We start from the raw sequence: 15652 nt of genomic DNA on the forward strand, positions 1-15652 counted from the left end.
GACCTGAACTGAAATGAAAAGAGTTGGAGGCTTAACCGACCGAGCCCCCCAGGCACCCCTTACTTATTTCTTCTATATTTCTTGAATGGAGACAATTTAATGTAAAGGTTAACTAATGATTAACTTTGTATTAGAAGGAGTAGCTAAGGAGCCCTGTAAGTAACGACTCGAGGAGCTGGCTGCCACCCTAAAGTCTTCATTTTGCCTTCTGAGGTGGGAGGCTGTGGGATGGTACTGCTGTCTGAGGTGACGTGTGAAAACCGGTCCTGCTAGGGTCGGAAGAATTTTCCAGGGGGTCTTGCTCTTGCTATGGGAGGTGTCAGATTGAAGGAGGGTGCCAGCGGTGAGTGACCCTGACTGGAACGAGACGCAGACGAGGAGCCGAAAGGAAGTCGCGGCTTGGTTTTCTCATCTCTGGCCTCACAGCCTCCTCCCTGGTGCGTTCCCTGGGGAGTTTTGCAAGGAGCCCCACCGGTTTGCGGTCCAGGCTCCCGCAGAGTCGGGGAGGGTGTCTGGAACTGGGACAGCAGCTCAGTGACCGCACTGGCTGCTGCCCCTGTGGCTGCTCATCCACACCCGCCCCTACATATTTGGGCTTCCTTGGAACAAAAGGACAACTGTTTCCGTCTCATAGCGTGTAGCTGCCCTTCCTACAGACTCCTCCACTTTTGCTCTCTCCCCAAAATGAGGAGTTCCAGTGTTCTAGCAGTTCCTGTCCCCTTCTCTGGGAGACTGATTAATGTCCTCTCCTGAGCTGTCTTACTTAGGTCTCACATTCACGCTCAACCTATTTGAACATTCTTTTTTTCTAAAGGCTAAGTGGCAAAGGAAACCTAACAAAACTTCTGTAAAATAACAATGCAGAGGAGAAGAGAGAACAGTTGGTATATCCAGATACACGTGTTTGCAGAAAGAAACACTCCTAACAAGGAAGAAAATACGTATAGTGTCCACATTTCAACAACTTGTCACAAAAATCCACACCTTCCTGATCCATGACCCATTATATTGTATTTCTTTCTTTGCCTTCGGTCAGGACCTTAGCTGGTAAGGTTCTTGACCTTTCCCTGGTTGAGGCGACCCAGACCTTCTTTCCTGAAGGGTCTAAATCCCCAGTGGATCTGCCTGTTTTGTTTGCTGTGATTTCCTCTTAACCTTTGCTGATGACCACTCGTGTGGTAAAGAGCCTGTAGAATCTGAGCGGTTTCAGACATGTTCCCTGTCGCCGTCGTGGGAAGCAAATCAGTTTCTCATCGGTAATGTCCTGTTGCGTTAGGGGTAGGTGTCCTCTAGTACGTCGGGCTAGCTCTTTTTGAGCTGTTTTCTGCAGTTGAAAAAATTACATGCAAACTTCTCAAGTCACGTAGCACCGGCTCAGTATGAAGTTGATCAGAGGACTGTATGGTTGTGGTTGGCTTTCCTGCATGTGGAATTGGACCGTGCGTGCTCCTTCATGTCTAGCCACGAAGGCCCATGCCAGATGATCTGTCCTCATTGTAGGCAAGGCATTATGCGAAAGGTGTATTTTGTACCCTTGTTAATAAAGGGATTTATTAGGATAAAAAAAATCTATGTATCTTATTAAAATGGTTTAAAATTATGCCACCTTAACTGCAGAGTAGTGACTTATTATAACTGATGACTAAGTGCTTTTCAGTGGTTGGTAAAAGATCTATCTATTTATTTCCTTCCTTCCTTCCTCCCTCCCTCCCTTCCTTCCTTCCTTCCTTCCTTCCTTCCTTCCTTCCTTCCTTCCTTCTGTAAGCTCTACGCCCAGTGTGGGGCTTGAACTCAAGACCATGAGATCAGTAGTCGTATGCTCTCCTGAGTGAGCCAGCTGGGTGCCCCTGTAAAAGCATTTTTAATGTTGAGTGAAAAGAGAGTGGGACTGATGTTCTCCAATTGCAAAGATAAGAATGTCAGAGAAAAAAAGTTAGCAGCAAGTAATCCCAGAAAATGAGTCATAATTACAACGTTGTGTAGGTTGGGTTTTAGGTGATTTTTGTCCCTTAGCTACCTAGCGAACTTCTGTCCTTTCACTAGTTCCTTCACTGTTCTTTCACTTCTGTTCTGTACTATTTTAGGACAGAAGAGATTTTCCTACACCATCTAACTGCATTCCCTAAAGTGTAATAGTACACTTTACACTGTAAAGTGTAATTCCCTAAAGTGTAATAAAATAATGTCATTTTCTTTTGTAGGTATTTCCCTGGAAATGGCAGCTGTGACAGTAAAGGAAGAATCAGAAGATCCTGATTACTATCAATATAACATTCAAGGTAATACTATTAATACAGGTTTTCTTTCCAAAAGTTATCAGCGGTTAAAATTCAAATTTATTGATTGTCTGAACTCCTTAAATACTTCTTGCTTGTCTGACTGGCATGCGTGCTTATGATTGATCACTACAATAAGATAGATTTCAAAAATGTGGCAGTGAGATAAGTAATCTACAGCAGAAATGTAAAATAGCCATTGATATTCTTAAAAGGACAAGCAAAAGTTGGGGCACAATTTAGAATTCAGTTCCAATTTCTAGTATTATTTGGGAGACCCAAGAGGTCTTCTGAACCTTGGGTGGCTCTGTTTGTGCAACACATAATACCCGTATAAGCATTATCCTTATCTTAAAAATCTGTAAAAGGTAAGACGTTAGTAAGTATTAGCTGTTATTGGTCACTTTGTTCCATATCTTTTGGCTTGCTTATTTAGGGAGGAATGGAAGGCTGTAGTTTCACAGTACGCAGCATGCTTTCACACATTATTGGATTTTAGTTTAGAAGAACGTTTTTGATATTTTATAGTCAGTTTTGTGTTTATGGCTGCCTAAAATACATTAAAGTATTTAAAGTATAAAACTTGATTAGTTTTGTTGTCTTTACGTTCGGGTAAAACTCTTTTCACTGCACTCGAAATGAGATTTCTATAACCCTCACGTTTCCTTGTGTTCTATTATAATCACTGCCCTCCCCCGCCAACCACTGATCTGTTTTCTGTCATTTTAGCTTAGTTTCTGTCATTTAGAACTTTGTATAAGTGGAATCCTTATCAAGTATGTACTGTTTTGTCGGGATGGGGTGTGCCTTCTTTGATTCTACATAATTGTTTTGTAATTTACCCCCAGTGTTGCATGTATCAGTAGCTAATTCCATTGCTTGGCTGCCCCACAGGTTTATCCCTTTGTTTGTTGATGGACATTTTGGTTGTTTCTACTTTTGGGGGCTATTAAAGACAAAGTTGCTGTGAACTTTTGTGTGCAAATTGTTGTGTGGAAATATTCCTTCATTTCTCCTGAGTAGATTTCTAGAAATGGAATAACTGGGACACATGGTAGGTATTTAACTTCGTAAGAAACTGCGAAACCATTTTTGCACAGTGCTTTACTCTTTTTACATTGCCACCAGCAGCGTCCAAGTAGTTCCTAGTTGTTTACGTCCTTGCCGACACCTGTCCGGTCAGTCTTCTCTTTTTAACCATTTCAGTGGTCGTCTCCTGAGACCTCATTTCAGTTGTAATTTGTATTCGCCTAATAGTTGTAGCTCATTTAACAAGATAAGCCCTCATCAGTTCTGGAGCATTGTAAAAGTTTAATGAAAAATTTATTCTGATTTGTAATCATGTGACTATCTGTAAACATACATTTAACCATTTCATAGTGAATATCATTATTTTTATTTGTCAGTTTTGGACACTTGATTGCTTTTGACATTAGTAATCACATGGCTAGAAGATTGAGATAATTCTATGGGTTTTTAATTAAACAGTTAAAATTTTGGAAAATATTTAGCCTTTATAAATGGAGTTCTTGGTACCTTACTAATACATGTGTATTAATTTAATAAGTTTAATTTATTTAATAAAAACTATTTAATAAAACAGTCTTTTTGTATGCAGATTATGTTTAATTTTTAAAATAAAAAGTCTGCCTCTGTCTTTGGTATTGCCTGTCGAGCAACTTGTTATTCTCCGCCACGAGTATGTTCCCTTTTGAGATTGTGAGTGTGAGTGATTTAAAGGTGATGCCTGAGAAGTAAGAGTTGGAAATCTGATGCTTTAGAGGGAAAGATCGTTTGAAATGATAGTATCTTCAGTACAGTTGAAGAAGGTAGGAGCTAGCAAGCTGAGAGATCTAGTCCACGCAATGTGGACGTTTTTCTGAGTAATTGAGTTTGTATATTCTGTGTAAAAGTATACTCTGAATAAAAGTCCTGTGTGAGATGATTTACAAATAGTTCAATTTGATGAAGTCCAGTTTATTGATCCCCACCCCCCTCATTGTATGGATTGTCCTTAAATATCGTAGGTAAGAAATCTTTGACCCAAAGTCACCGATTTTCATCTATGCTTTATGAAAAATCGGTAGTTTTACCTTTAGGTCTTCATCAGTTTAGGTCTCATTCTTATGTGGTCCGCTTTTTCCAGCACCATTTGTTGAAAAAACTTTTCTCCACTGCATTTCCTTTACATCTCTGTATGTTCTGTTACGTTGGTCTCTGTGTATCCTTTTGCCAAAATCACATTGTGTTGGGTACTACAGCTTATAGTAAGTTATGAATTCTGATTGTGAGTGTCCTACAAAATTGTTCTCCTTTTTAAAAATTCTTTTGCCTATTATAGGTCCTTTATCTTTTCATATAAATTTCAAAATCAGCCTGGTGATCAAAAAATTATAGGGATTTTAATAGTGATTATGCTGAATCTATACAGCTAATTGGGTTGAGTATCTTAGTATCCAGTCTTCTGATTCACGAGCATGGTTTATATTTCTTAGCTATTTAGCTTTTACTAGATTTCTTTCATCAGTGCTTTGTTTTCAGCATAGAGATCCTATTGTGCACAGTTTGTGAGATTGTATACCTAAGTATTTAATGGGTTTTGGTGTTACTGTAAATGCTACTGTTCTTTTGCATTTCAGGTTCCAACTATGGCCAATACATCGAACTATAATTGATTTTCACATACTGACCTTGTATCTTGTGATGTCGTTAAAAATGACTTACTGGTTCTAGCAACTTTTTGGTAAAATCTTTGGGACTTTGTAGGTCAATGGTGTTATTTCTTCCATTTCCTCTCCTTGTGTAATTGCACTGTCTGGGACCCTCTAGTAGCTGAATAGGAGTAGTGAGAGGAGACATCCCTACCCTGTTCACAATTTTAGAGGGAAATCTTTCAATATGATAGCTGTGGGGTTTTGGTAGGTGCCCTTCATCCGTTTGAGGAAGTTCTCTTGTGTTCAGAGTTTGGGAAGAGTTTTTATGATTATTGGATGTTGAATTTGTAGAAGGTCTTATCTGTGTCCCTTGATGATTATATAGGGTTTTCTTGTTTAGTCTGTTAAACTGGTAGTTGATATTAATTTTCACTTGTTAAAACCAGCCACGGATTACTGGGGTAATAAATCCTGCTTGGTTATAATGTATTCTTTTTTATGTATTATTGATTGTTATTAAGAGATACTAGATGATTTCTGGTAAATGTATTTATTTGGTTTTGGTAATATTGGCCTCAATAAAACAAATTGGGAAGTGATATATTGGAAGAGTTTTTTGGTAGAATTGGTATTGTTCTGTTCTTGTTTGGTCAAATTGCCGGTGAAGCTACCTAGACCTTTGGTTTCCATAATGGAAAATTTTTAAGCTTGGTCTTTGTTTTTTGTTTTTTTAAACAAAGTTTTTTTTTCAATGTTTATTTTTGAGAGACAGAGCATGAGTGGGGGAGGGGCAGAGAGAGAGGGAGACACAGACTCCAAAGCAGGCTCCAGGCCCTGAGGTGTCAGCACAGAGCCCGATGTGGGGCTCGAACCCACGAACCATGAGATCATGACCTGAGGCAAAGTCGGACGCTTAACTGACTGAGCCACCCAGGTGCCCAAGTTCAGTCTATTTTTTAGTTTTTAAATGTATTTTAATAGTTACAGGATTGTTCAGGTTATGTATTTCCTCTTGATTGAGCTGTGGCAGTTTATATCTCAGGGAATTTGTCTACTTTACTTTAAGTAGTGTTTTTTAAATTTTACTATTTGCAAAGTCTATAGTGATGTCCCTCTCGTTGCCAATTTTGTAATTTGTGTCTTTTTTTCTTGGTTGCTCTAGCTCAAGGTTTCTCAAGATGTCAATATTTACATTTTGAGCAAACAGTGCATTGTCGTTGGTATCTTTCTTATGCTGTCTCTATATTGTAGAATGTTTAGCAGACCTCCCTGGCCTTTTACCCACTAGATACCAGAAGCATTTCCTTAGTTGTAACAATCAAAAATGTTATAGGATATATTCACTCCCAGGGGAATGGGGACACGGTCACTACCAGTGGAGAACCATTGGTCCAGCTCTAGAGCTTTCTCAAATGTTTTCATTTTTCTCAAAGATCCAGCTTTTACCGAGGCATCTGGGTGGCTCAGTCGGTTGAGCTTCTGAATCTTGATTTCGGCTCAGGTCATGGTTCCAGGGTCATGAGATTAAGCCCATGTCGGGCTCGACACTGAGTGTGGAGCCTGCTTGAGATTCTTCTCTCTCTCTCTCCCTCTGCCACTCTCTTCTGCTTTTGTGCTTGCTCTCTCTCTAAAAAAAAAAAAAAAAAAAAAAAAAAAAAATCCATTTTTCCTCTCTGTTCTATGGTTTTTCCATAGTGTGTAGCTATTTTTTAAATTTTAATTTAAATATAGTAACAGTTAACATACAATATAACGATTCACCACTTCATACAACACCCAGTGCTCATCACTACAGGTGCCCTCCTTAATCCCCCTTAATCCCCACCCACCTCCACCCCTGGCAACCATCAGTGTGTTCTCTATGGTTAAGCATCTTTCTTGCGGGCGCCCAGGTGGCTCACTTGGTTAAGCATCCTACTCTTGATTTGGGCTCAGGTCACGATCTCACAGTTAGTGGGTCGAGCCCTGTGATGGGCTCTGCGCTGACATTGCAGAGCCTGCTTGGGATTCTCTCTCTGCCCCTCCCCTACTCACTCGTACTCTCTCCCAAAATAAATAAATAAACATTTTTTTTAAAAAGAAGAGTCTGTTCCTTGATTTATCACTCTTTTTTCCCGTGTTCATTTGTTTTGGTTCTTTTTTTTTTTTTTAATTTTTTTTAATGTTTTATTTATTTTTGAGACAGAGAAAGACAGAGCATGAGCAGGGGAGGGGCAGAGAGAGAGGGAAACACAGAATCCGAAGCAGGCTCCAGGCTCCAAGCTGTCAGCACAGAGCCCGACGCGGGGCTTGAACTCACGAACCGCAAGATCATGACCTGAGCCGAAGTCGGACACCCAACCGACTGAGCCACCCAGGCGTCCCTTTCTGTTTTGGTTCTTAAGGTTTTGTTTGTTAAATTTCACATATGAGTGGAAACAAGGTTTTCATCTTTCTCTGTGGCTTATTTTGCTTAGCATTATACACTCCAGCTCCCACCATGTTGTTGCAAATGGCAAGAGTTCATTCCTTTTGATAGCTGGATAGTACTCCATTGTAGCTATATTCCATGTATTCTTTTTTTTTTTTTAAACGTTTATATATTTTTGAGAGAGAGAGAACGCAAACAGGGGAGGGGCAGAGAGAGGCAGAGGATTCGAAGCAGGCTGCACGCTGATAGCAGAGAGCCCAATGTGGAGTTCGAACTCAGGAACCACGAGATCATGACCTGAGCTCAAGTCGGATGCTTAACCGACTGAGCCACCAGGAGCCCTGCACATATTCTTTATCCATTCAGCAGTCGATGGGCATGTGGACTGTTTCATAATTTGGCTGCTGTAAGTAATGCAGCAGCAAACATAGTGGTGCATGTATCCCTTTGAATTAGTGTTCTTATATTTTTGGGGGAGGTAGATACCCAGTATGTAGATCATAGTGGAAGAAGTGTGTAGGGTTTGGAAAAAATTTTTTTTAGTGTTTATTGATTTTTGAGAGTGTGAGCAGGGGAGGGGCAGAGAGGGAGACAGAGGATCCGAAGCGGGCTCTGTGCTGACAGCAGCAAGCCCGACATGGGGCTCGAACTCACAAACTGTGAGATGATGACTGGAGCCGAAGTCAGACGCTCAGCTGATTGAGCCACCCAGGTGCCCCAGAAGTGTGTAGTTTTAACGTCCACATACTTATGGACTTTCAGATATCTTTCTGTTACTGATTTTCAGTTCACTTCTGTTTAAACTTTGTTAAGGTGGCTGAGAGTCGTCTAGGTCTGTTAGCCTTACTGCTGTTTCTGACTGCTCTTTCCGTCAGGGATACAGTTCTGAGATCTCCACCTGCCTCCTGATCTGTTTCTCCTTTCATGCTTTCTGAGGGGGCTTTTGTTAGGTGCCAGGATCATCACTAGAAGCTCCTTCCTTGGGGCTCCTTTCCAGGCAACCCCCTTCCAGTGGTAACCCTTCTTCTGACCTGTAAGAACTTGGGTTAGTTTTGTCTGGTTCTGTATTTCACATAAATGGAATCCTTTTGCACATACTGTTGTTTTAGGGTTCTTAACATAAAACCTAAAATTTGTGAGCCATGTTGTTGGGTATGCTTATAGATCAGGTATTTGCATTGCTGCATTGTATCTCTAAAATGCTTTCTTTTTATTTTTTTTAATTTTTTTTTCAACGTTTATTTTTGGAGGGACAGAGAGAGACAGAGCATGAACGGGGGAGGGGCAGAGAGAGAGGGAGACACAAGATCGGAAACAGGCTCCAGGCTCTGAGCCATCAGCCCAGAGCCCGACGCGGGGCTCGAACTCACGGACCGTGAGATCGTGACCTGGCTGAAGTCGGACGCTTAACCGACTGCGCCACCCAGGCGCCCCAAAATGCTTTCTTTTTAAATAAAATATTGAAATGTACACACATAACGTACATCTGCCAAGGTTTATGGAATCTTTACTATTTCATCATTTTCCTCCCCACCCCCCAAAACACACCAGTATATAACATGTTAATATGTGTCCCAAATTTCCATTTCTTTTTTTTTTTTTTTAATGTTTATTTCTTTATTTCGAGAGAGTAAGCAAGTGCGCGTGCAACAAGAAGGGGGAGGGGCAGAGAGAGGAGAGCGAGAATCCCAAGCAAGCTCCGTGCTGTCAGCACAGAGCCCAGCACGGGGCTTGATCTCAGGAACCGTTAGATCATGACCTGAGAGCCACCCAGGTGCCCTTCTGCTTTCTTTTCTATTCTTCTGAGTTAACCATTTTCTTGAAGTTGAAGGTTGTCCTTACGAATAAAGATTTTATGCCTTTACTGCATAGCTGTTCCCACAAAAGTGTCTGTGTGAGCATGCATTTTACACATAGTATTTTCTTAGTTTTTTAAGTTTGACACAGATGGTGTCGTACTGTATATATTGGTACGTACGTGTTCTTGTGTGTCCCTCATTCAGTGTGAGTTTTTGAGATTTACTCGTCACCTAGAGATTTAATAGTATTGTTGTGATAGTACATTGTGTAATTATGCTGTGGTTCATTCTTTCACATACGTGTTTTCTTCCATAATTTTTGGCTAGGACAAAAAAAAAAATAGGCTAGGACATATCTCTGTGTACTTACCAGTCTTTCCCCAGGATAGTGGTGTTCAGGTGTGAGCAGTAGGAATGTTTGATTTCATGCTGGGTAGTCACAACCAGCGTTTTGAGTGTGAGGGTGAAGTAGGCTGCGTATTTTACAATGAAGAAAACCCAAATATGTGCTGTTAAAACATACAGAGCTAAAATGCAACGAACTTCATAGGTGATGTGAAGGTATAGTGATCTGTGAAGTCATACTGGGCAAATCGGAACCACCCAAAATCCAGCTTAGCAATATTGATTTGAGGCCGAAAAAGAAAAAAGTAACAGGTATACAAAGTTAGACTACATGATAATGGATAGTTATAATTCACTGAGTTGACATAGTGGTCATTAATTCATACATACCTTACATTATAGCTCAAAATTAAAATAAAAATAAAGAATTGACCCAACTGTAATAAATTTTTGGATCTACATTCATGTGGGAGATTCCAACAAGTGGCCATTGATAACTGAGACATCATGTGCCAACGAATACTTATTATAGATGATAAATAGAATATTTGCATTCTACAGTTTGGAAAGATAAGCCAATTGATATGCACATATAGAATTCACCCAGCAGATAAATTTACAAAGCGTGGATCTTTTACAAAAATGGATTTGTTCACAGACAATCTTGTGATTCGCAGATCACAGATAATCTTAAATTCTCTGTACGTAATCTAATTAGTAAAATTAGAAATCCAGAGTAAACAGGTTATTTAAAAGATAGAAATCCTATACATTGAAAATCCTACAAAAATGTACTTTGTGTTAAAGAGGACCTTACTTTTAAAATCTTGGAACAGAACAGAGCATTACTGAGAATACTACAAAACCAAACTTGTGAAAAAACAGCTAAAGCTATGCTTACAGGTCAAGCAGCAACCTTAGTTATGATTTAATTATTTTCTGTGTATTTTTTACCCAGGAACACTTGACTGGGAAGCAGTGAATCTGGCATTTGAATTCAAGTCTCTTTCATTCAGCCTCTTGCTCTTAGTTGAAATTCCAAATACAGTTTGTGCATTTTCTAGGCAATTGTTTCTTTGCTTAGTTTGGTGCTTTGTGAAGCTGCTTCTTCGTTAGCGACACCTTTCAAAGGTCTTAGGGTACTATCCAGTTCATACTCAGAGATAGTGAAGTGGTTTGTATTCATTTTAATACACGAACCCTATTTTAAGTAGCCATTAAAAACACAATGTTTTGTTCTCTGTTTTAGATTGATTACTCTCATCACTAACAAGCTTGTTCCTATGTGTAATATATCATCAAAATGTTTATAGCATTATGTGAATGTTTAGTTAACTCAGAATACTTCCTACATTTATAATTGGAAAGAACAGTGTGAAGTTGTTAGAATCCTATGGGCCTGCAGGAAAGACGGAATTCTGAGTTAATAACTTAGCTTGTCATGTTTCTGTTTCAGTGGACATTCAAGCTTACTGGTATTTTAATTACGTGATTCTAGAGATTCTAAGGAAGATATAACAATTTGATTCTGCAGTTTTCTTCAGCATGACAAAAGATTAAGCAAATACTTGTAAAGGAAGGAAGAAATACACCTTATAAGATAAACCTGCACTTAAAACCTGTATGAAGTATAAAAGTTGCAGTTTGCTGTTACAAACCAACCTTGTACTGTTTAGACAAACCCATGTCTGCCATTTGAGACCTGTCATTCCCATTCGATCCATATGTCTGGTCATTTTCAAAATTACTTTGGACTGTCTATATAACAAATTTATCTGAGCACACCTTTTCCATTCAGTAAGACCATAAGCCGATGCCACTCGTTTTGTCATTTTTTTTTTTTCATTTTGCCTTTTTGTTGTTGTTGTTCATGAAAAGGCTGTATTATTCCATCTCACTCACCCAAATTCGTTTGCTAAAGTGACCCAAAATACATTTTTGGGATTACTTTTGAAGTATTATCTTTGTATTCCAAAGCAGGCCCTTCCGAAACTGATGATGTTGATGACAAACTCCCCCTTTCGAAGTCTTTACAAGGTATAACCTCTTCACTTCTGTTTTCCCACATACTGTTCTCATGTTATGTTCTTTATATTGCACAGACTGTGTTTTAGTATTTTATCTGTATTGTTACTTTTCTAAATGGAAAAGGAAAAAAATGTATTGGCCTTTTTTTTAAACATAAATGAACTTCACAAGCAACAATTTTTCAAAACCAATTTTCCCTTTTGTGAATCTAGTAATGAATCTCGAAATGGGTACATGACACACTTTCATATTTAAGGTAAAGTACACATTTATACCTTATATCAGAATAGTCAGAAATAAGGTTTTTATTGTGTAGTTAGGAATGTAAATATCGATAAGGTCATGTTGATTCTTAGTTTTTAGAAAGATTATGAAATGCCACTTTGTAAATGAATCCCAAAGTTTGCTACTTGAATACTTTTCTGGGAATTGTTATATAGAGTGCCCTAACTTGATGATCATAGGCTATTTGTGATGGCTTTTACTTTTATCTATTCTTTGGGTGGGATTTCTTTCCTTTTTTTTTTTTTTTTTTTTTTGTTTTATGTCAATGTAATTGCTTATTTCAGATTAAAAAAAAAAAAAAAACCAAAAATTTTGTTTTTGTTTTATGTCAATGTAATTGCTTATTTCAGATTAAAAAAAAAAAACCAAAAAACAAAAGCAAAACCAGAAAGGACACGTAGAATCATTGTTGACCTGCCCTCTTGTAGTATAGGGTGGAATGACCACCTTAACTCCTTATCCTTTAACCACCCTGCATTTTTAAATGCTGCTCTCTGCTCCATTATCCTTTGACCTTACACCTTAGTTTTCTTTGACTTTACCGTCAGAGAACCCAGGGCTCCTTGCATTCAGATGTTAACAACGTTAAAGGGGTGGAGGTTGGGACTGTGTTGAGAAAGCATAGTTGAAAAGTTAATTAAAGAGTAATTTGTGGCTCTAGATGTGTAGATTAGCCTAGCATTTTGAGCTCAGGTGAGTTTTTATACTATGGAGTAAGTGGAAAAGACTCCTAAGTAATTATGGCATCAGAAAGCTAGGCATTTAAAAACCCAAAGTATTTGACCTTAGTATGGCATTTGAAATTAAAAAATACTGGACACTGGCAGTTTTTGAAAGTGTAATCGATGCTCTCTAAAAATCAAGGTAAAATATACTTAAAACCTATGTTTTTAAGTATCAGCTCAGCTATCAGTGGATGACAAAATAGATTGGATTTTCCTTTCCCTGTGTGGTTTCTCCTTACTCCTAGGTACTATGTTTTATTAATACATGAAGGCAGTGATTTTCAGCCTTTTCCGTATTCGTAGCTCAGACATTTCAGGACAGAGGATCACTATTCTGGGGGGCAGTTCGGGCAATTAATCCTAAGTGGCCCTCCAATGTTGTGGATTACTTCTTTCCTATTTATAAGACTTCTGCTCTGTAGGATGAGCCTGTTTACCTGTGACTGCCTAACCTGACACATTGCTTTATGTTCCAGTTTTTAGAAGCAGGCAGATTATATTACCTGAATTAAAATGCTTTTGAGACTAAAGGTAGTGTCTTAAATTTTAACTTCCGAGTTTCCTTTTAGTACAACTTTGATTAAATGATGGGGATTTAGTTTCCATAGCTTCCAACATTGTTAAAATGGAAAGCAGGAAACATTTTATAGCAAAACCTGAACTTGTTTGTCTAGACTAAGTAGAGGCTGTGAGCAAAGATTTGTGTTTTTGTGTGTGCGTCATTGACAGATGAGCATGGTACCTTGAACCATAATTGTTCTAGATCTCAAATTCCAACATCTACCAGTAATTATATTGTATAGTTACAGTAAATAATATTAAATCCCCAAAGTTACTTAGGTTTGCTTTATCTATCTATGTTTTAAAATAATTTTTTGTGCTTTCAAATACAAGTGTTACATGTTTTTCTGAATTAGATCACATTGTTGTAACTACGAAAGACTTAGTCTGTATATGTTGTATGATAAGTCTTAAATTATTTGCACTGTTACCTAGTTTCTCTTCTTCCAATGTAAGTTTTTACTGGTTTAGTATATGTGGTTTATTTTCTCTTTAGGAAGCCATCATTCTTCCGAGGGCAATGAAGGAACAGAAATGGAAGTACCAGCCGAAGGTTAGAAATGAAGGGATTTTTAATTTTCTATATTTGTATTGCTTGCTCTCTATTATAGAGAATATTACCCTTCAAGCACCTTATTGGGAACCAAAAAGATGATTGTTTTGGTATGCCTTCTTAGCCAACAGGTTTACTGTTTTAGTCCTAAGATGTAATATACATCTTTTACTGTATTGAATAATAAAGCATATGGGGATGAAAACATAAGCGGTAAGTAAAACTCTTCATGCTGCAAAATGCTGCCCTTTTTCCTGGTCGTCTTGTGCCATATTAAGAATCTCTTAGGAAAGAGTGACTTCAGTGTTTTAGACTTAAAAATATGACTGGCTTCTGTCGATATTTCATTCTTAAACATATTATTTAATGGTACCGTTTTTTTAAGTAGGGTAGTATTTCCACATAGGATTAATAGAGGAGGGATTTTCTCTCTGCTTATTTTTATACCCACAATTACCCTGGGGAACTCCTTTGTCTGTTTACCAGCCAGTCCTCCTTTGATCGTAGCATTAAGTGAAAATTTAACTGTGGTACAGCTTTTTAAATTCTTGCAACCTTGAGTTGAAACTGTTATCATGCAGAATGACTTCCTATTTCTAAGCAGTTTATATAGCTCCAAAAGAATTCTTAGAGCTTTCTCCCAAGGAAAATGACAGGTGTGAGGTACCTGAATTTTGTTTTAGTATTATTATTTCTCTCATAAACTGGTCATGTTATGTCTTTTTTTTTTTTTTTTCCTGGAATAAAAAGGGAGGCTATTCTGTAAATTTTTATTCCTTATGTTTGCTTTTTTATTTAACTTTTTTAAATCATTCATGAATTTCCACCTGAGTAGAGGGAGATCTCAAGATCCCTGGAATGTTGACTAAGCTTTCCAAATTCAGTTTTAGAATTAGCGTTTCTAACTGAGAAACATTTCTTGCAGAGATACCGAGATGCTCATTTTCAACAATATTTTACATTTCTTTTTGAGATCTTTTTATAGAAAATTATGTGGATGAATTTTTTTCTGTTTTACCGGGTGGAGGTAACTAGATGTTTCCTTTGTAACAAAATCTCTGTTCTAGATGTGCGGTATATTTGCAACAGTGAAATACCTGTGTACAGGACACAGATGGTACACGGCTTCTTCAGGCAGTCTGCCTTGCTTCATCGTCCACAATTTGGTCATTAGATATTAGGCTTTGAAATACTTGATGTTTGAGATTTTTATTGTCACATTGCACTATGAACAGAGTTGAGTCATACCTGGGTTCTGGTCTTTATTCCTTTACTAACAAGTAAACATAATCTTTGGCAAATCAATTAATCTCTCAACCTTTGCAAAATGAAAAGAGAGTTGATGGTGATGCTCTCTAGCTGAGCTTTCTAGCACTAACATTCTGATGTACATTTGTTTTGTGTAGTAACAACTATAAATAAAGTATCTAAGTTTTAAAAGGATGTTGCATATATAAAGGTAGGGGATAGAGCCCTGTATGCATTTGTCCTAGTCATTGGCTTGGTAGGAGGGTCCCCAAAGCAAAAGATTGATTGTGGTTTTATTTAACCATATAAACCCCTCCTAGGACTTCGGAAACAAGAGGGGAAATAGCCAACAGAAGAGAAAAAAAGCCTTTGGTTTTATCCCAGCATCTTCTAGTTCCAGCAGGAAAGCAATAGGGATGCCATTATAATCTCCTTCCTCTAAAATCTGAGTGTTTTGAGTCCATTGATGCAGGTAACTTGGTATTATCAAATAGTGTTCCAGAGTTTTCCTATTTTCTGTTTTCTCTCCTCCCTGTTTACGATGAAAAGGGTCAGGTATTTTAACCTAACAAATGCGAGATGAATTCAAATGCCAGTAAAATTTCATATAGTAGGCTGCTTTTTGAGTAACAAATGAGTAAAATGTTGGAACATATAGAAAGTGCTTTATAACGAATGTCATTTTAGAATTTTATTTTTTTCAAGATTCTACTCAGCATGTCCCTTCAGAAACAAGTGAGGACCCTGAAGTTGAGGTGACTATTGAAG

The 15652-nt window shown here is 38.1% G+C and overlaps 1 protein-coding gene across 7 annotated transcripts in view; it reads left to right on the top strand.

Moving 5' to 3' along the window:
* The window catches only part of GTF2I (general transcription factor IIi), a 111696-nt gene that overhangs the window by 50671 nt on the left and 45373 nt on the right, over positions 1-15652 (top strand). Inside the window, exons 9-12 of one of the 7 annotated variants that reach the window (XM_043561356.1) lie at positions 2202-2279; positions 11462-11521; positions 13580-13636; positions 15590-15652. In XM_043561356.1, the coding sequence (XP_043417291.1) occupies positions 2202-2279; positions 11462-11521; positions 13580-13636; positions 15590-15652 (258 nt within the window). The remainder of the gene's footprint in view (positions 1-2201; positions 2280-11461; positions 11522-13579; positions 13637-15589) is intronic. The other 6 variants (XM_043561358.1, XM_043561360.1, XM_043561361.1 and 3 more) reach the window with 6 other exon arrangements.

This window comes from Prionailurus bengalensis, chromosome E3 (assembly GCF_016509475.1).
Source record: "Prionailurus bengalensis isolate Pbe53 chromosome E3, Fcat_Pben_1.1_paternal_pri, whole genome shotgun sequence".
In the NCBI taxonomy this organism is placed as follows: Eukaryota; Metazoa; Chordata; class Mammalia; order Carnivora; family Felidae; genus Prionailurus; species Prionailurus bengalensis.